The 15,880-nt window shown below is 37.6% G+C and overlaps 1 protein-coding gene across 1 annotated transcript in view; it reads left to right on the forward strand.

The window, feature by feature from the left end:
* The window catches only part of MARCHF6 (membrane associated ring-CH-type finger 6), a 75,689-nt gene that overhangs the window by 19,468 nt on the left and 40,341 nt on the right, over window positions 1-15,880 (forward strand). Inside the window, exons 3-7 of the mRNA XM_036846439.1 lie at window positions 590-663; window positions 4,071-4,214; window positions 8,509-8,581; window positions 12,563-12,731; window positions 14,229-14,418. Coding sequence (XP_036702334.1) covers window positions 590-663; window positions 4,071-4,214; window positions 8,509-8,581; window positions 12,563-12,731; window positions 14,229-14,418 — 650 coding nt within the window. The remainder of the gene's footprint in view (window positions 1-589; window positions 664-4,070; window positions 4,215-8,508; window positions 8,582-12,562; window positions 12,732-14,228; window positions 14,419-15,880) is intronic.

A 15,880-nucleotide genomic window follows, 5' to 3' on the forward strand; every position in this document is an offset into this window, starting at 1 on the left:
TCTACCATGGAGAGCTAATGTTCATGGGAAGTGTTATGGTGTTCTAGTTTTGCTTGGCATGATTATAGTTTACATTTAGGAAATGCTTTGTGTAAGGTAGTAACTCATTGCTTGTATACGTTTTAACTCATTTAATCCTTAAAACTGCAAGGTGGAGTATAATTATGATTTTATGATTATTCAGATGAGGGAACTGAAGCATTGAAAGGTTAAGTAACTTATTCTAGGTCACACAGCCAGCCAATTAGTGATAGATCTAGCCACCAGGTAGCAGTATCATTAGACCAATATTAGAACTGATGTTGATGCTTGGAGATTCTTCTATATTCAGTTATCTTTGAGGAGGTTACAATTTACTTTGATTAGTTAATTGTTCAGTTAATTGAAACTGCTTTTTAATAGAGGAAATACATGTCGTTTTTATCTTTATCTGTTATAATTCTGTACTCAGAGGGCATCAGTGATAAAAAGTTAATTGTAAAAGTTCTGTGATTTGTAAAATTTTAGTAAAGCAATATTAGTTTTCAATGAAACCTTAAAAGTTTTTTTGTTATAAACACTATACTTATGAATGTATTTGTAATTGCAGCTTAGTTCAGTGGCTGAAACACAGTCGAAAAGAATACTGTGAATTATGCAAGCACAGATTTGCTTTCACACCAAGTAAGTTCTTTCGAAGTTTTCACTGCATTTCTAGGTTATAACTGGCCACATAGAGGTGTTTAAACAGTTTTAAAGCAACTGTGTTCAGCTTAATTTGTTTTTTATGGTAATAGAAAGTATTGCTATAACATTTTGGAAAATATTTTTAAAAACTACACGTCCGCTTTTAACACACCACACGTCAGCTTTTAACACACCACACACACGTGATTTAATTTGTGGGATATTTTTTCTTCTGGACAAGTTCAAACGTGTACAAAGTTAAAATGAGCCTGTATGTATCCATCACTCAGTTTCATCCATTTTCAACTCATAGCCTTTACATGTCATTCCCTTTGCTCTTGTTCGCACCTCTCCATCCTTATTAAAGCAAATCCCATCATTTATGATTTCATCTGTACATATTTTAGCATGTATCTCTAAAGAGTAATGTTTTTTTAAAAAAAAATATAACTATAATACCATTATTTACCCAGAAAAATTATTGATGCCTTGAATTTGTCAAATATCCCATCCCTGTTCAAATTTGGGATATCTTTTGAGTTTAAATTATGTTGGTTGGAATAATAATAAAGACAAATACTTAATTCACTTTTTTAAAATAAGACTTTTTAAGCTCAGTATTTTGTAGGCTTATGGTAAATATTTTGCAGATCTTTAAAATTCTAATTATAACTCCTTTACCTATTGATTGATATTTAATATTGTTCATCTTAAATAAGTAGAGGTTTATACTGGCAAGTTATCAAGAATTTGAAGCACATTTTCATTCTGGGATCCTAGTATATTGCTCTCCCCTTCCCCCAAAGATTTTTTTATGCTTTAGTTTTTGTTTTAAGCATCTTGAGCTGCTGAGTGTAAATTCTATAAATTAGTGTTAGTTTTACTTTGTCTTTTTTTTTTTTTTTTTTTTTAAACTCTAAATAGACCTTTAATGACTGGGGTGTGGCTGGACCTAAACGTTGAATGGTTTAGGGCACTGGGAACTGAAGTCAAGCAATCAGTAGGCCGTCTGAGACTGCTGCTGGCGGTAACCACCCCGGCGCATGTAGCCCTCATTTTTGCGGTAGCCATCCTTCTGGTCTCGGAAGTAGCCACCATAGGTACCCTGCTTGTGGTCAAACACCCGCTCATTGTTTTCCACCAGGCTGCCCAGCTTCTCAGCCAGCTGCAGGGCCAGGTTCTGCTGGGCAGTGGGCTCAGTGCGGTGCATCACCACTGTCTGTGTCGGCTGGTCCAGGGAGGCCATCAACTCCTCGTTAATGATCATCTTGCTGATGATGGAGTGCACAGTGGGCAGTGTGATGAGTGTATATAATTAAAATCATTACAGTTTCACTTTTGAAGCTTTGTATTCATTGTGCTCAAAAAATGTCAATTCTGTTATTTTGTAGTCTTTATTTTCTGTAGGGCATAAAAACTGTACAGCTTAAGGTTTATTGCAAACTGCAAGACTAAATAATTGAATGTCATCATGAAGTTTGATTGATAAGAAATACTCATGTGAGCTTCTTTATTCTGAGGCCAATAAAAGCTTGTGTTTGTACCTTTTAGTTTTCATTTGACAGTCATGTGCTCTGTTTATCTTTTCAAAAACTCTGTTTACTGGTTTAATGACTTGCTCCTGTGTATCAAATATCCTCTTAAAGTACCGATCTTTGTAGGTGTGTTGTAAAAAGTTGCTGTTTGTTACTTGTTCGTTCACTCCTTTGTGTCTATAGCTGTGAACAGTTTTGTAATAGTGCTCTCATAAATTTCAGATCACTGATTTTAAAACTTTATTTATCATAGCTCTTTGTTTTGGCCTTACTGGAGAAAGAGGCCTTTCTTCCTTCTGTATGTTCTTTCTGAGAAACCTGTGGTAGAGCAGTGGTTTTCACTGGAACCATTTACAAAGGAAATCTTTCTAAAACGTGTGTACATAGGTTCTGGTACCAGTTCCAACATGTGTGTGGGGTGGTTTTCCCTACACCAGTAAGCAGTTCTGCAGGACACCAGCTGGGTGTCCTACAATTTAACTCAATTCTGATACTGTCTACTCCAAGATAACATTCGATTCCACAGGTTGAGGGCTCAGTCCTTAAAGGACTGGGATCCCTCAACCCCCTGCATATGCTAGTCGCAAACCCAGGCTGTTAGTTTTGCTTTTGACTTTCTGACCAACTGACTTAAAATCAGGGGTTCCCAATGACCCCTTCCTTGATTTGATTAATTTGCTAGAGTTGCTCATAGAACTCAGAGAAACATTTTACTTATTAGATCATCAGTTTATTATAAAAGGATATAATTCAGGAACAGCCAGATTGAAGAGATGCATAAAGTAGGGTATGTGGGAAGGGAAAGTGCACCATTTTCCCCAGATCTACTTGTTTTCACCAGCTGGGAAGCTCTCCGAACCTGAGGCCTTTCGGGTTTTTATGAAGGCCTCATTACATAGGCGTGATTGATTAAATCATTGATTGTTGGCGATTGGTTCTACCTTCAGTCCCTCGCTCCTCCCCAGAGGTCTGAAGGGTGGAGCTGAAAGTTCCAACCTTCTAATTACTTGGTTGGCTCCCTTGGAAAACCCGTGCCATACTCTTTCTCCCCACCCCCGCCCCAGACAGGTTCAAAAGTCATCTCATTAACATAACAAAAGACACCTTTATGGCTTACGTTGCTTAGAAAATTCCTAGGGTTTCAGGAGCTGTGAGCCAGGAACTGTGGACGAAGACCAAATGTATATGAGAAATATATTTTGGTCATCTGAACGACCAGATATGTATTTTTTATAAATCACAATATTACCTGTGGCAGAACCTCTTTTTCTGAGTATTGAACCACACTTTGCAGAGAAGTGGGAAGACCTTAATTTACCATTTGGAATGTTGATTATTGTGCTAAAATGGGGTGGGGAGTGGCTAACAGACGTCAGTGGGCTGTTTGCTCTTACAGCAAGTGGGTCTGCTGCAGATTGTTGTGCATTTTGAGTGCTATTTCTGAGGCTGGCATGGGAGGAGGGTTCTTTCTTGATGACATCTGTCAGCTTCACCTTTTGCTCCTGTTTGCTTTATGTGATCTTTTATAATTTGAGAAACCAGATAATTATAGTGTTTGAATGCTGAAATATGTGTAAATTAGCCTTACATAAAGTTCCTGGCTATGAGTGAGGGATGTGTACTTCTCTTGAATCTTTTTTCCTGCTCAGGGGCCTGTTTCGTTGGCTTCTACATTTCTTATGTGATTTGCTCTCATAAATGACTTTTGGGTAAATGTAGTATTTTATTGTGATTATTTGATTCATTTTTCTTACAGGAAAAAATATTTAAGTACAATTGCAAATGTTGAAAGTTAAGATAGTGCTACCTGCCTAGAAAATAACCTATTTGAATCTTCATGAAATTATGTGAACTTTTTCCCCCTTATAGTTTATTCCCCAGATATGCCTTCGCGGCTTCCAATCCAAGACATATTTGCTGGACTGGTTACAAGTATTGGCACTGCAATACGATACTGGTTTCATTATACACTTGTGGCCTTTGCATGGTTGGGAGTTGTTCCTCTTACAGCATGTGAGTATTCATTCTTCTGTGGCTGGAGTTATTTAAACATTGCACAACTATTTAATATTATAAAGTAATATGGCATCATAGTTTTGTTCGAATGATATTTAATTATTTGATATTATAATGTCATGTATTAGGAAAACTTCATTTAGGAAACATTATTCACCTGAATTAAAAACCATTTTTTAACAGGTCAGTTTCTTGAATGAATATGGGAAAGAAAAACACAGCATACAGAGGCTAATAATGAAAGTTCATGAAAGAATTGAAAAAGCAAAATCAAACCATAATTAGAAGGAAATAATATTTTATTCCTTGAAGTTTATTAGAGCTCTCAAGGATGACAAAAGATGGGTTCTTTTGAGATTTTTTTTTTTAAACCCCTTTTAAAAAACACATATCTAATGGTGATGAATAATTGGGAAGCATATCTTTCAAATATAGGAGGCTCTTTGGGAGATTGGTATACTAACTCTTAGTTGATTCTTTTTAGGTTCTTTGTGTTCTTAAAGACATGGAGAGGGGTCGATAGTATATGGTGCCAGAGTATATAGATAGGATTCTTTAGAGTTAACCGCAAACAAGATTTTTAAATAAGTATAATAATATCCTCATGTCTCCTTAAAATAAAGTAAAATAAACTTGATCAGTTATAAAAATGAAAATCTTATGAAAGCAGAATAGGTACTATTCACTTGAAGAGTGAATTAGTGAGCTAGAAGATTGGGCAATGAGTTCTCCAGGATGTAACTCAGAGACAAGAAGTTGCAAGTATGAGGGAAAAAACTTGAGAGATGGAGGCTACATCCGATTGTTTCAGTATCTGTCTAGTAAGTAGTTCCAGAGGGTAAGAGATTGAAAGAGAGAGAGCTGACTGTGATAAAGGAAAAAGACAATCCTAGACACATTCTGAAGTTTTCCAGTGCTGAATAGGGTGGTGTATAGATGTTATGCTTTCAGATTATCCTACAAAATCATGAAAATCAGACTGGCATCAGACTTAAAATCAGCAACACTGAATGTTAGAAGACAGCAGAATAGTCAACATGTGGCAAAATTTTTGAACCCAAAATCTTATTATTCTCAGATAGAAGGACAAAATACAGACATTTCAATAGATGCAAGGACGTGGAAAGCTTACTACCTCAAATTATTTATGAAAAAAGTGTTTGAGAATATATTTTACTAAAACGAGCAAAGAAACAAAGACAGGGGAAAGTGTGAGCTCCAGAGAAAAAGAAACAAGTGCTTCTTATAGCTAAGTCATAATTGTTGTTAGTCTACAATAATTAATAATTTTTTAGGTATCAACTGGAAACTAAAATTCTAGATGATCTTAACGAGAGAAATTGTGAGGGGAGTATAGAATTGAGAGCTTTTTAGGCTGTCTTATTTGTGGTGAAATTTTAGATGCTTTAGATAAAACAGGAAAATACAGTGTAATTACGCATTAAAAATACAGGAGTAACCAAGTAGAGTCCAGAACTAGCAAAGGTGATTAACAGCAAAGGTGCCACTGCTGTTCAGGGGAGGAAAGATGGTCTTTTCAATAAATGGTACAGCATCAGCTGGACGGGCATGTGGAGCTAATGACCCACACCATTACCTCCCACCTGACACAGGTTAATTTTAGACGGTCATAAACCTGAATGTGAACATTAAAACCAAAAAACTTCTAAAATAAAGTATAGGAGAACAACCATAAAAGAAAATACTGAGAAATTTGACTTAATTAAAATTAAGAACTTTAATTCATGCTCAGATACCTTTGAGAGAGAAAGGCAAGCTACAGAGTGGGAGACAGTATTTGCAATACACATATCCAGCAAAGGACTTGTATCCAGGATATATAAAGAACTATATAAATCAGTAAGAAAAAGGAAAACAAGCCAATTAAAAAGTGAACAGCAGATTTGAACAGGTGTTTCTGGAAAGAAGATTAAATAGCCAATAAACATGTGAAAAGGTGCTCAGTATCATTAGTCATCAGGGAAATGCACAAGAAGATGCTGCTCCGTACTCAGAAGAATGGCTGAAATTAAAAGACAAGACAGTGCCAAATCCTCCTTAGGATGTGGAGCATCTGCAACATGCATGCATTGATAGTAAGAGTATATAAAGTATAGCCACTTTGGAAAGCTGTTTGATGTTATCTGTCAGTGGTAAATATTATAAATACTTTATGATCCAGTAGTTCTGTCTCTGGGAATGTTGCTAACAGGTATAAGAGCCTTGTGTCCACTAAAAGACGTGTGTAAGAGTGTCGTCACTGCAGCTTTGATAATAGTAGTCTAAAACTGGAACCAACCAAACAACTATCAACAGTAGAATGGTTACAGTGTGACTTATCCCTATAATGGAATACTACATAGTGGTGAAAAAGGAGCGGCTAGCGTGACATAGAATAACATGGATCAACGTCACTTCTTTGAGAAAAGGAAGCCAGGCACAAAAGAGTACGGACTGTAGGATTGCATTTATGTGAAATTTTAAAATAGGCCAAATTGATCTATGGTGATAGAGATCAGAATAGTGGTTACCTTTTGCTGGAGATATTGACTGAAAAGGGGCTTGAAGGAGCCTTCTGGGGAGCTAGAAATGTTGAGAATCTTATCTGGGTGGCAGTTACTTGGATATATACTAATATAAAAACTCACCCAGACACACTTAATATTTATATAAATTTTATCTTAATAAAAAAGTAACAAAACTTAAATTTAAGTAACTGTTAGGAGAATAGAAATAGGATGATGAGTTTTCATCCTAGGGAGCGGGAATAGGAAACAGTAAAATTTGTAAAGTCTGACAAAAGACAGGAAAGACAAGAAGGGAGGGCTGAGGAAGGGGAGTAAAAGAGAAGAAAAGATAAGATTGCAATATCTGTGATCATAGGGTTTAGATAGAGCCTCATAATTGTGTATGTATGAAAGTGTTCCACTACAAGAGATAAGTACGAAACAGCCCAGGTTAATGCTAGAGGGATTTGTTAACAAAGGCTGACAAAACGCAGGAACAGTATTCACCAGCCAGATATTATTCAAGATGAAACACTTTAAATGAGGAACAGCATTTTATTTCATATTAATAAAAGGCATAGTCCACTAAGAAAACTTAAGAATTTCTATGCACCAGCAAACAGGACTTAGAAATATGTAAAACATTCATAGTTGTAGTGGAAGACTAACACTTCTCTGAAATCAGTAGATCAAGTAGTCAAAAATTAAGTAAGGACTTTGAGGATTTAAGTAACAGGTAACAAGCTTGATTTCTGTTCTGACTTGTTTACACACACTCACACACAATTAAAATCTAAATTATGTCACACATTACACATTCTGTAACTTCTTCCTTTAAGTTAGCAATGTACCCATGGCTGTCTTTTCCTGTAGGAATGTGTTGAGCTACCTTATTTTTAAGCACGCTAGTAAGGAGGCCTTTAATTAATGAGTCTGTTTTCTTATCTACAGACAATTGGCTGTTTGTCACTTTTACTTGTTACAAGCATACTTGCTTTGAATGTTTTATACATATATGTAAGTAATTTCTGTTACAGAAAATCTTTTCCTGTCTTTCCATTTTGACTTGGCATTTGAAAACAGCCATTGAAGTCACTAAATTTTTGGTACAAGGCTATAGGAAATGCTTAAACTAATACACACGTACTGGTTTGAAAGGAAACCTCAGCTTTTGGGCCTCATTTCCAAATCTGTTTCTGCCTTTTCTGACTAAGAGGATAAGGGGATGGCTGTGTATTTGCCCTTACTTCATCTTTTCCCTTCATGGCCAGATTTAAGATTTTGTCCTTTTGAGGACCCTTGGATCTGTTTGTCAAAAATTGGTTGTTAGTTTGCTATTCATAGCATTGAAGCATGTACTCTACTGAAAAGTCCTCTTAATGTCAAAAATGTGTACCCCCAAAACTTTATTTTCATGAGCAGACTCAATGAATTTTAGAATTCTAGGTTCAAGAAAATACTCTGTATTATCATTTTGGAGATCTTTTCTTGAGATTGGTTCCCTCCCCGCCTTCAAACATCTAAGCTCATTTAATAAAAACAAGTAAATCTAGAGAGAATCAAAACTTTAAACATTATTGTGTAACATTTACTCTTTACTGTCACTATTTTTAATGCTTGACATTTTTTTTCTTAACTTGAGTATTATGAGGCTCAACCTTGCAAAGACTAAATGTTTATTTCAGTGGCATTCGCAGTGTTCCACTTTACCTCTGTTTAGTTGAGCGACTGTATGAGTTATGATGAGAGTTGTGACTATATGCCATCATGCCCTTTCTTGGTAGGCCGCATCTACAAGTGCTTGTTTACTGGCTCTGTGAGCTCCCTACTGACACTGCCACTAGACATGCTGTCCACGTAAGTATTGAACCTCGTGGTGGTAGAAGGCTGCACATTGTGAATGGTGCTCATTTTTTCTTCTGCATACTTGTGTTTGTTGTAATTTGAAAAGTCCTCCTATTCCAAGGACAAATAATACCTTATGTTACCTATTCTAACGTTACAGCTACAGTGGAAATAGCTGACATATATAAATGTTTTAAAACATACCCATCTTAAAGGACTGTTTGGTAACGGTGGGACAGCTAGTTAAATAAGCTGTCGTGTAGTGCAAGAAATGTACTGTTCCATATAGTGATATGCTGGGGGTTCATTTAAACGTGTGTTTTTAACAACACAGACATTTGAAGTCAAATTTCTTTTTTAAATGTTTTTTGTGATTGTTAGGAGGTGGACTGTAAAAACTTGTTCACTGTGGTGGTTTTACTGTATTTTAATTTGACATAAAGCTTTGTAATTGCAGTTTCTTGGGAAAGACATATATGTGTTTTCAAAATTATTTATGTTAGAAATGCTGTAAATCATTAACTGTATCAAGATGATTAGAATATTAAGTTTGCAAAAGATTGCACCTCTGTTTGCTAAAATCTTCTTTTGTACCCAGTTGACCTTAGGTTTCTGATCCCTATGTCAGTAAAGGCAAAGAACAATATAAGACTGTCTTTTAGAACAGAAGCACGCGGAATATATTATAAAAATAAGCCAAATGGCAGTAGAAGAGAGCAGGAGAGCATGTTACATTTCTGATAGAAAAGAAATCGAGGAGGTCTTTTAAGTTGCTTGTGTCTGCATCATTGTTTTGAATCGTGGCTGAAAATACTTAGAAATATTAGATGTGTTTGCAACTTGGTTTTCCTACTTGCTAGTTTTACCTTTTTTGGATAGAACAGGCAAGTTATTTAATTTATGTGTTTCTTTGGCAGTATAGGGAATAGATAAGGTAAAAGGTTTTGAACTTGAACTTTCTTTACATTACAACAGCCTTCGAAGTAATGTTTATAAGTAGACAAGGATCTTGAAAATAGGGCACTAATAGCTGTGGTCCTCATAAAAAGGAGAAGCAGTAATTTGACGCACTTGAGAATTTAGAAATAGTATAATAAGGTAACCCTTTGTATGAAAATATTGACCTTCTGTGAAGTGATTCAGTGAAACAAATAGGACAACGTTACTATTTCTGGACATCAGATTTTTATATCAGCCATCCAGAACACAGTCTTAGTATAGAGACAAGAAAAATCAATCTTGGCTGAAGTGTCATTCATATGTCTCCACGTATATGATGTAGCTCACCTCCGGCTTTCATTTAGGAATCGTATACAAAATAAAGGCGCATATTACAAGTAGCGAGGGAGGTCAGAAAAAAGCAAGGGGTGAGTGCTAAGAGTGATGGAAGTTATATTTTAATATCTATGAACTAATAAAAGAACCGTCTCAAACAGGGCAGTCTTGTTCCATTTAGCGTGAGGCTAGAGTTGTATTTATCATTGTAATTTTTGAGAGAACAGTGTAGTGGCCAGTCATATCTCAGTTGTTTAGAAGAGGTGACTTGAGGTCCCATCTGTGCTGTTCAGTAAAGTGGAGATGTGTTACTTCTTTAATGGTTTCTGTTTTATGTGGCTAAATATGTTAATGTTTACCAAAGCTTAAATTGGTAGGCTTTGGCTTTGTGAAAAACAGGTGTTTATGGAAGCCATGTCAGTGAAAATTTAGTATTTTAGTCTCAAATAAGGCAGTATTTTACTTGCCTACCACCATTACTTCTTGTTGGCGGAACCATTAAACATCTGGTTGTTTGACAAGTGTGATCACTTAGGTGATGCAAAGACGTAGCTGGTTGTAACAGAAGGAACCCTGACATTGGAATTAAAACGTTGCTGCATCTGCAACTTTTTGGTGACCTTGGGCAAATCATTGGACAGTTCTGAGCCCCTGTTTCCTCATCTGTAAAATGAGGAAGATCATGCCTCAGGGATTTGGGTGGGCTGTTCAAAGATTAAATTCACAAACACATGTAAAAACTGTATGTGAATTTTGAGCACTGTGTTAATACATAGCAAAATTATCACCCAAACTCAGAGCTGTTGCTTGCCTTCTGTTGGCAGGCTCTCCTTTTCTCTGTGACCTGATTGGTTAGTGGGCCACACCTGAGTTGCCTTCATGAGCTTCCTCATTGACATGGGAAGAATGCTGAAAGCTTGGTGGGGATAGTGGAAAGAAATTGTAAGCGTGGTTTGCTTTTATAATCTCATGCTGCCTTTTAGAATTTGAAGAATTGAGCCAGTTTTTCTGAAAGCACTTATAAGTAAATCACTTATTTTTTCTGAGTAATGTTTCATTTTTCTCTATAGAATCCATTTTCTGAAATTTTACTTAAAATTTCTTAATATCTTAGCAGCTGCTACATATTCTGTAGCTCAGTTCCTCAGCTTCTCTAGGCGCAGCCTATCAGTTAACTATTGCTGCAAAACATGCTGTCCCTAAAACTTAGTGGCTTAAAACAACAAACATTTTATTTGCTCATAATTCTGGGGGTTAGCAGTTTGGGCTGGGCTCAGCTGATCCGTTTATCTGTTGGGCTTGCCTCCGTTACACATGTGTGTCACTGGGGTGGGGTGGTCTCAGATGGGTACATTGGTTCTTCCATATGGCCTCTCGTCTTCAGAAGGCTAGTGGGGCTTCTTTACACGGTGGTCTCAGGGCAGCATTCTAAGGGGTTGAGAGTGGAAGCCCGAAAGCTCTCTTCTAGGCTTCAGAACTCAGGACATTGGCTTCCGGTTCAGACAGTTCACAAATCAGCCCAGGTTCAAGGTGCGAGGGAAAAGAAAAGGGTTCTGCAAAGAGTTTGTCACCATTTAAAAATCTACAATAAAATCTGCAATGAGCAGTTGCTGTTCTTATTGCTAATGACAAGGAAGGAGTAGAAAAGGGGGTATTTTAGTCCCAACCTATCAAAATTTTAATGGTCTGGAGGGGTCCTTAGCAAGGGGGTGATCAGTATTCCTCTTTTGATTAAGGTATATTCCAGATAACATCTGAGGGCCACATTAGTTCAGTTTGGAGCTACCAGGCTGAGGTCTCCCAAATTGACCCTTCCTTAAGTTCTCCATGGAGGGAAAAACGTCCATTATGGTAGTGAATTTTCCAAAGGCTACCAAGATTCTTGAGTTACCTTTGAATTACTCTGAAATCAGACATAGACCAGGGAAGGATATGCTCCTTCAGAGAGGAAAAGAACAAAGAGGTGTTCAGTATTATTATACTCTGTGTATTTTCACGTGAACCATACTTGATCTGTCTGGATTTGTTGAGAAACTAATATACTTTTGGTATATTTGCAGTTGGCGTCAAAATTTAATCTGCGTTCTAAATGAGGCATTTGTAAAGTGTACCACAGGCTTCTTTGCCTCACGCATTGTGTACTGTGTGTCTCTCAGCCTTCCTTTATGTTGTCTTTAGGCCTTTCTAGAGGCCCTTCTCCGCCTTGCTGATTTGCTGATTCTGTTCATTTTCATGGGTTTTTAAGTATCAGCTAAGTTGGTTAAACTTGTGTATAAAATAAGGATAAGGATATTCTTAGTAAGGGTTGGACAGAGTCATGTATCGTTAGGAAATTACATATATTTAATATTTGACCTTTGTCAAGTATTTGGCTACTTTCGGTTTTTTGCTTGCTGCCTTCCTTTTTCTCAGCTATGTTCAAAGAGAGGCTGGATAGCCGATTTATGTAGTTCTGATGTTCTTCTTTGCTTTCCAAAATATGAACACATAGTAATACAAATATATAAATAAACATATTTGGCCAGCTTGTAAGATAGATAAATTGCCACCATCCTCAGAAATAATTTTTTTGAGAGACTGATTTTTCACCAGAAAGTTATGACTGACTTTTCTTGTTCTTTTTGAGATTTTTATGTAAAGTGAATGTCGTTACCTTTGGTTTCTTAATTTTAAGTGTTGTTTGGAGTAATTCTATGTACTTTTTTTTTTTTCTAATAGGGACAATTTGTTGGCGGATTGTTTGCAGGGTTGTTTTGTGGTGACGTGCACCTTGTGTGCGTTCATCAGCTTGGTGTGGCTGCGAGAGCAGATAGTCCACGGGGGCGCCCCGATCTGGCTGGAGCACGCTGCTCCGCCCTTCAACGCTGCTGGGCACCACCAGAATGAGGTAACGCCCTCTGTCCCCAAATTCATTGTATTTGGGTAGGACATAAGAATTATTGTCACCCTCTAAGACCCAAACCCTTGACTCCCGTGTCCCTCGTTGCAAAGCAGGACAGTGACAACGTTTGGGGGAAGATGGAAGGAGATGTGAGAAATCAGGAGAGTGCTGTTGTTACCCGGGAACAACACTGGGGGTATACTTCATGCGCTTTCATTCCCTTGGCCTGGGTTAACAGGTTCCTGCCGGCCTGGTGGTTAATATACAGACCTCCCGCATGGGCTTCTGACGTGCTGCATAACATTAAGGAAGCCCCCTTACCCTCTTTGTTCATTAGTTTCTTCATGTGTAAAATGCCTCACCTTTGTTGCTTTTAGTAGAAACATGACCAAAAGTAGAAAAATTGGAGTACTGTTGATAACAGTCTTGTACACTTTTACTTTTTATTTATGAGATGACATGCTTAGATACAAGAGCGTCTGCTAGAGGCATTAAGAAGAGGAAGATATGATAAATGATTTTTAGTATCTTGTTTACTGAGAAATTATAGGGCTGAAAATGTAAAGAAAAAAAAACTGGCTACTTACAATACAAAAACAATTTGCCCTTTGTAAAATTTTATTATGAAAAAATTGACTATAAAATTAACTCAAAGTAATACTTAACGATACTTAACGACTTAATTTTTCATTTAAGGCCCTTTGGCTTTTTTTAGTGTGAAGACTGATTTCATCAAATTCTGCCATACCCTTTTTTCTATAGAATTAAGAGTACAACTTCTCCTTTGAAAACCACACGTATGAAAAATGGGACTATTCAGCAAGGGCGCTGTTTTTAACCTAGTGTTAATACTTTTATCATCGTACCTCATATTTTGAAGCATTTTAATACAGTTCTTTTAGAATCTTCATTAACTCCATAGGAGTTCAGTGTTTTAATTAACTACAACTAGGTCTTTGCATTTGGTGGGTAGCAGAATTCAGGAAGAGCCAGAGAAGCGTGCTTGTGGAAACTGATAAAGTTCATATGGACAGGCTTACCCTCCTCAGCAGAAATGAGAAACCTTTCCTCAAGTGTGAACTGATAACTGAGCATTAAGTTATATATCAGTATGTGTGTAAACAGATACATAAATATATTTTCATCCCTGAAGTGGTCAGTAAAGATAAGAGATGCCTTATAAAGAAGGATTATGGAATGATGTATTCAAGATAGCCAGATTTGTTAACCTGTTTTCTATAATGCTTTGTGAAATGTTAATCTCTAAATTATATTGAATGAATATATACACTGTTAAATGAGTTTATGTTCTTATATACCAAGTTGATCCAAATTCAGATACATTTAGAAGAAATGCCCTTGAGAGGTAGGTTTTTTTTGGAATTTTAATGGAGTTTGTGTCTGTTTTCTAGTTTTGTTTATTTTAGAAGGGAGGGTGCTATTTGAAAATAGAGCAAAACTGAGACAAGTTAGCCAAGTTTCTGGTCTCCTCTGTCATTTTAGGCTCCAGCAGGAGGAAATGGTGCTGAAAATGTTGCCCCCGACCAGCCTGCTAACCCACCAGCTGAGAACGCAGTGGTGGGGGAAAACCCTGCAGCCCAGGATGACCAGGCGGAAGAGGAGGAGGAGGAGAATGAGGAGGAAGATGACGCGGGCGGGGAAGATGCAGCTGATGCCAACAATGGGGCGCAGGGTAATGGCCGCCGGCCTGTGCTCACCCTTCCTCCGTGACCATGAGTCCACTCCCAGCTCACCTTGGGGAGGACTGGGGTTTTCAAAATTTAATGGGTTTGAAGTTCTATTTCTAACCTGTTTTTACTTTATTTTGGCAGACTTGCATTTATGGATATACATATGCATACTTTTTTTTTCTATGAAGCAGGGCACATTTTGTGTTTTACAGTTGTACTTTAGGGACTTCCCTGGCTGTCCAGTGGTTAAGACTCCGAGCTTCCACTGCAGGGGGCACGGGTTCAATCCCTGTTTGGGGAACTGAGATCCCACAGTGCCACGCGGTGCGGCCATAAAATAAAATAAGATTAGATGAGATAAAAGTAAAATAAAATTCTGCTTTACACAGGACTTTTTATAGGATGGATAGGAAGAAATTATTTGTAAGTTAGAATAGATCCTGTTTTTTTAAAATGGAACTTGATACAGTTTTATCTTATTCCTTTGCCATTTTTATTGAGTCAGTGCAACTTTTATTATCAAAGAAGAATTGTTGAAGTGTACTCTGCAGGCCAGATAGCACCCAAAGAAACCAGTTTCTCATTTTCTGGCGGTATAACTCCAGAGGGGTAAAGAACTTCTGAGACCAGCCTGCCAGTCAGCTGTCAGTAGGTCACCACCTTCTTTTCTTTCCTCTGGCCCCAGAGTTTTCCTGTCAAGTGCTGCGCTGTCTCTGGGTCCACTTATCACTGCTGATACCTGAGTGTTTCTTGTGTGCCAGGCACTCAAACACCAGGTCCCTGCCTTCATGGAGTTTCTGGTCTAGTGACGAAGCAGAAATATCCAAGTGAACAAGTTTGTTATGACACATTGTGGTAAACGTGCACGTTGCTCTGAGGGTGCTACTGAGGAGAGACCTACTTTAAATAAGGTTCCCCAGGTATCTCAGATTCAGTGATACTCGAGCTGAGACGTGAAGGATGAGGAGAAGCCAGTTGTGTAATGGGAGCAAGGGGCCTTTGCAGGGAGAGGTGGGTATATGTTCAAAGGCTCTGAGAACGCGGCTCCTGTACCCTAGTGCTGGCCCTTGTTTCCGTCTGTTTGTCTAATGCAGTAGGTCCTGCCTGGTCTTCCTTCTTCCATTCTTGCTCCACTGTATTAGTGTTTGTACTGCTCTCTGCCCTTCAGATCTGTCAGTGATTTCCCCATTGTGTTAAAGAACAAAATAAAATTTGGCTTCACATTCCTCTTGTATGATCTGACCCCTGTCTGTCTGTCATACTGCATCTTCTGCCACCCTCCTCCTCACCCAGAGAATTCTGGTCCCCTGGCTTCTTCACTTTTCTCAAATCCACCGTATTCATTCTTGATTCAGAGCTGTGGAATTCCTCTGTTTCACGTAACCCTGCTTATTTCCTTTCTAGCACTTACCACAATCTAGAATCATCTTATTTTGTATGTTGTATTTATTTATGTTTTTAAAA

The sequence above is a fragment of the Balaenoptera musculus genome, chromosome 3 (assembly GCF_009873245.2).
Source record: "Balaenoptera musculus isolate JJ_BM4_2016_0621 chromosome 3, mBalMus1.pri.v3, whole genome shotgun sequence".
NCBI lineage: Eukaryota > Metazoa > Chordata > Mammalia > Artiodactyla > Balaenopteridae > Balaenoptera > Balaenoptera musculus.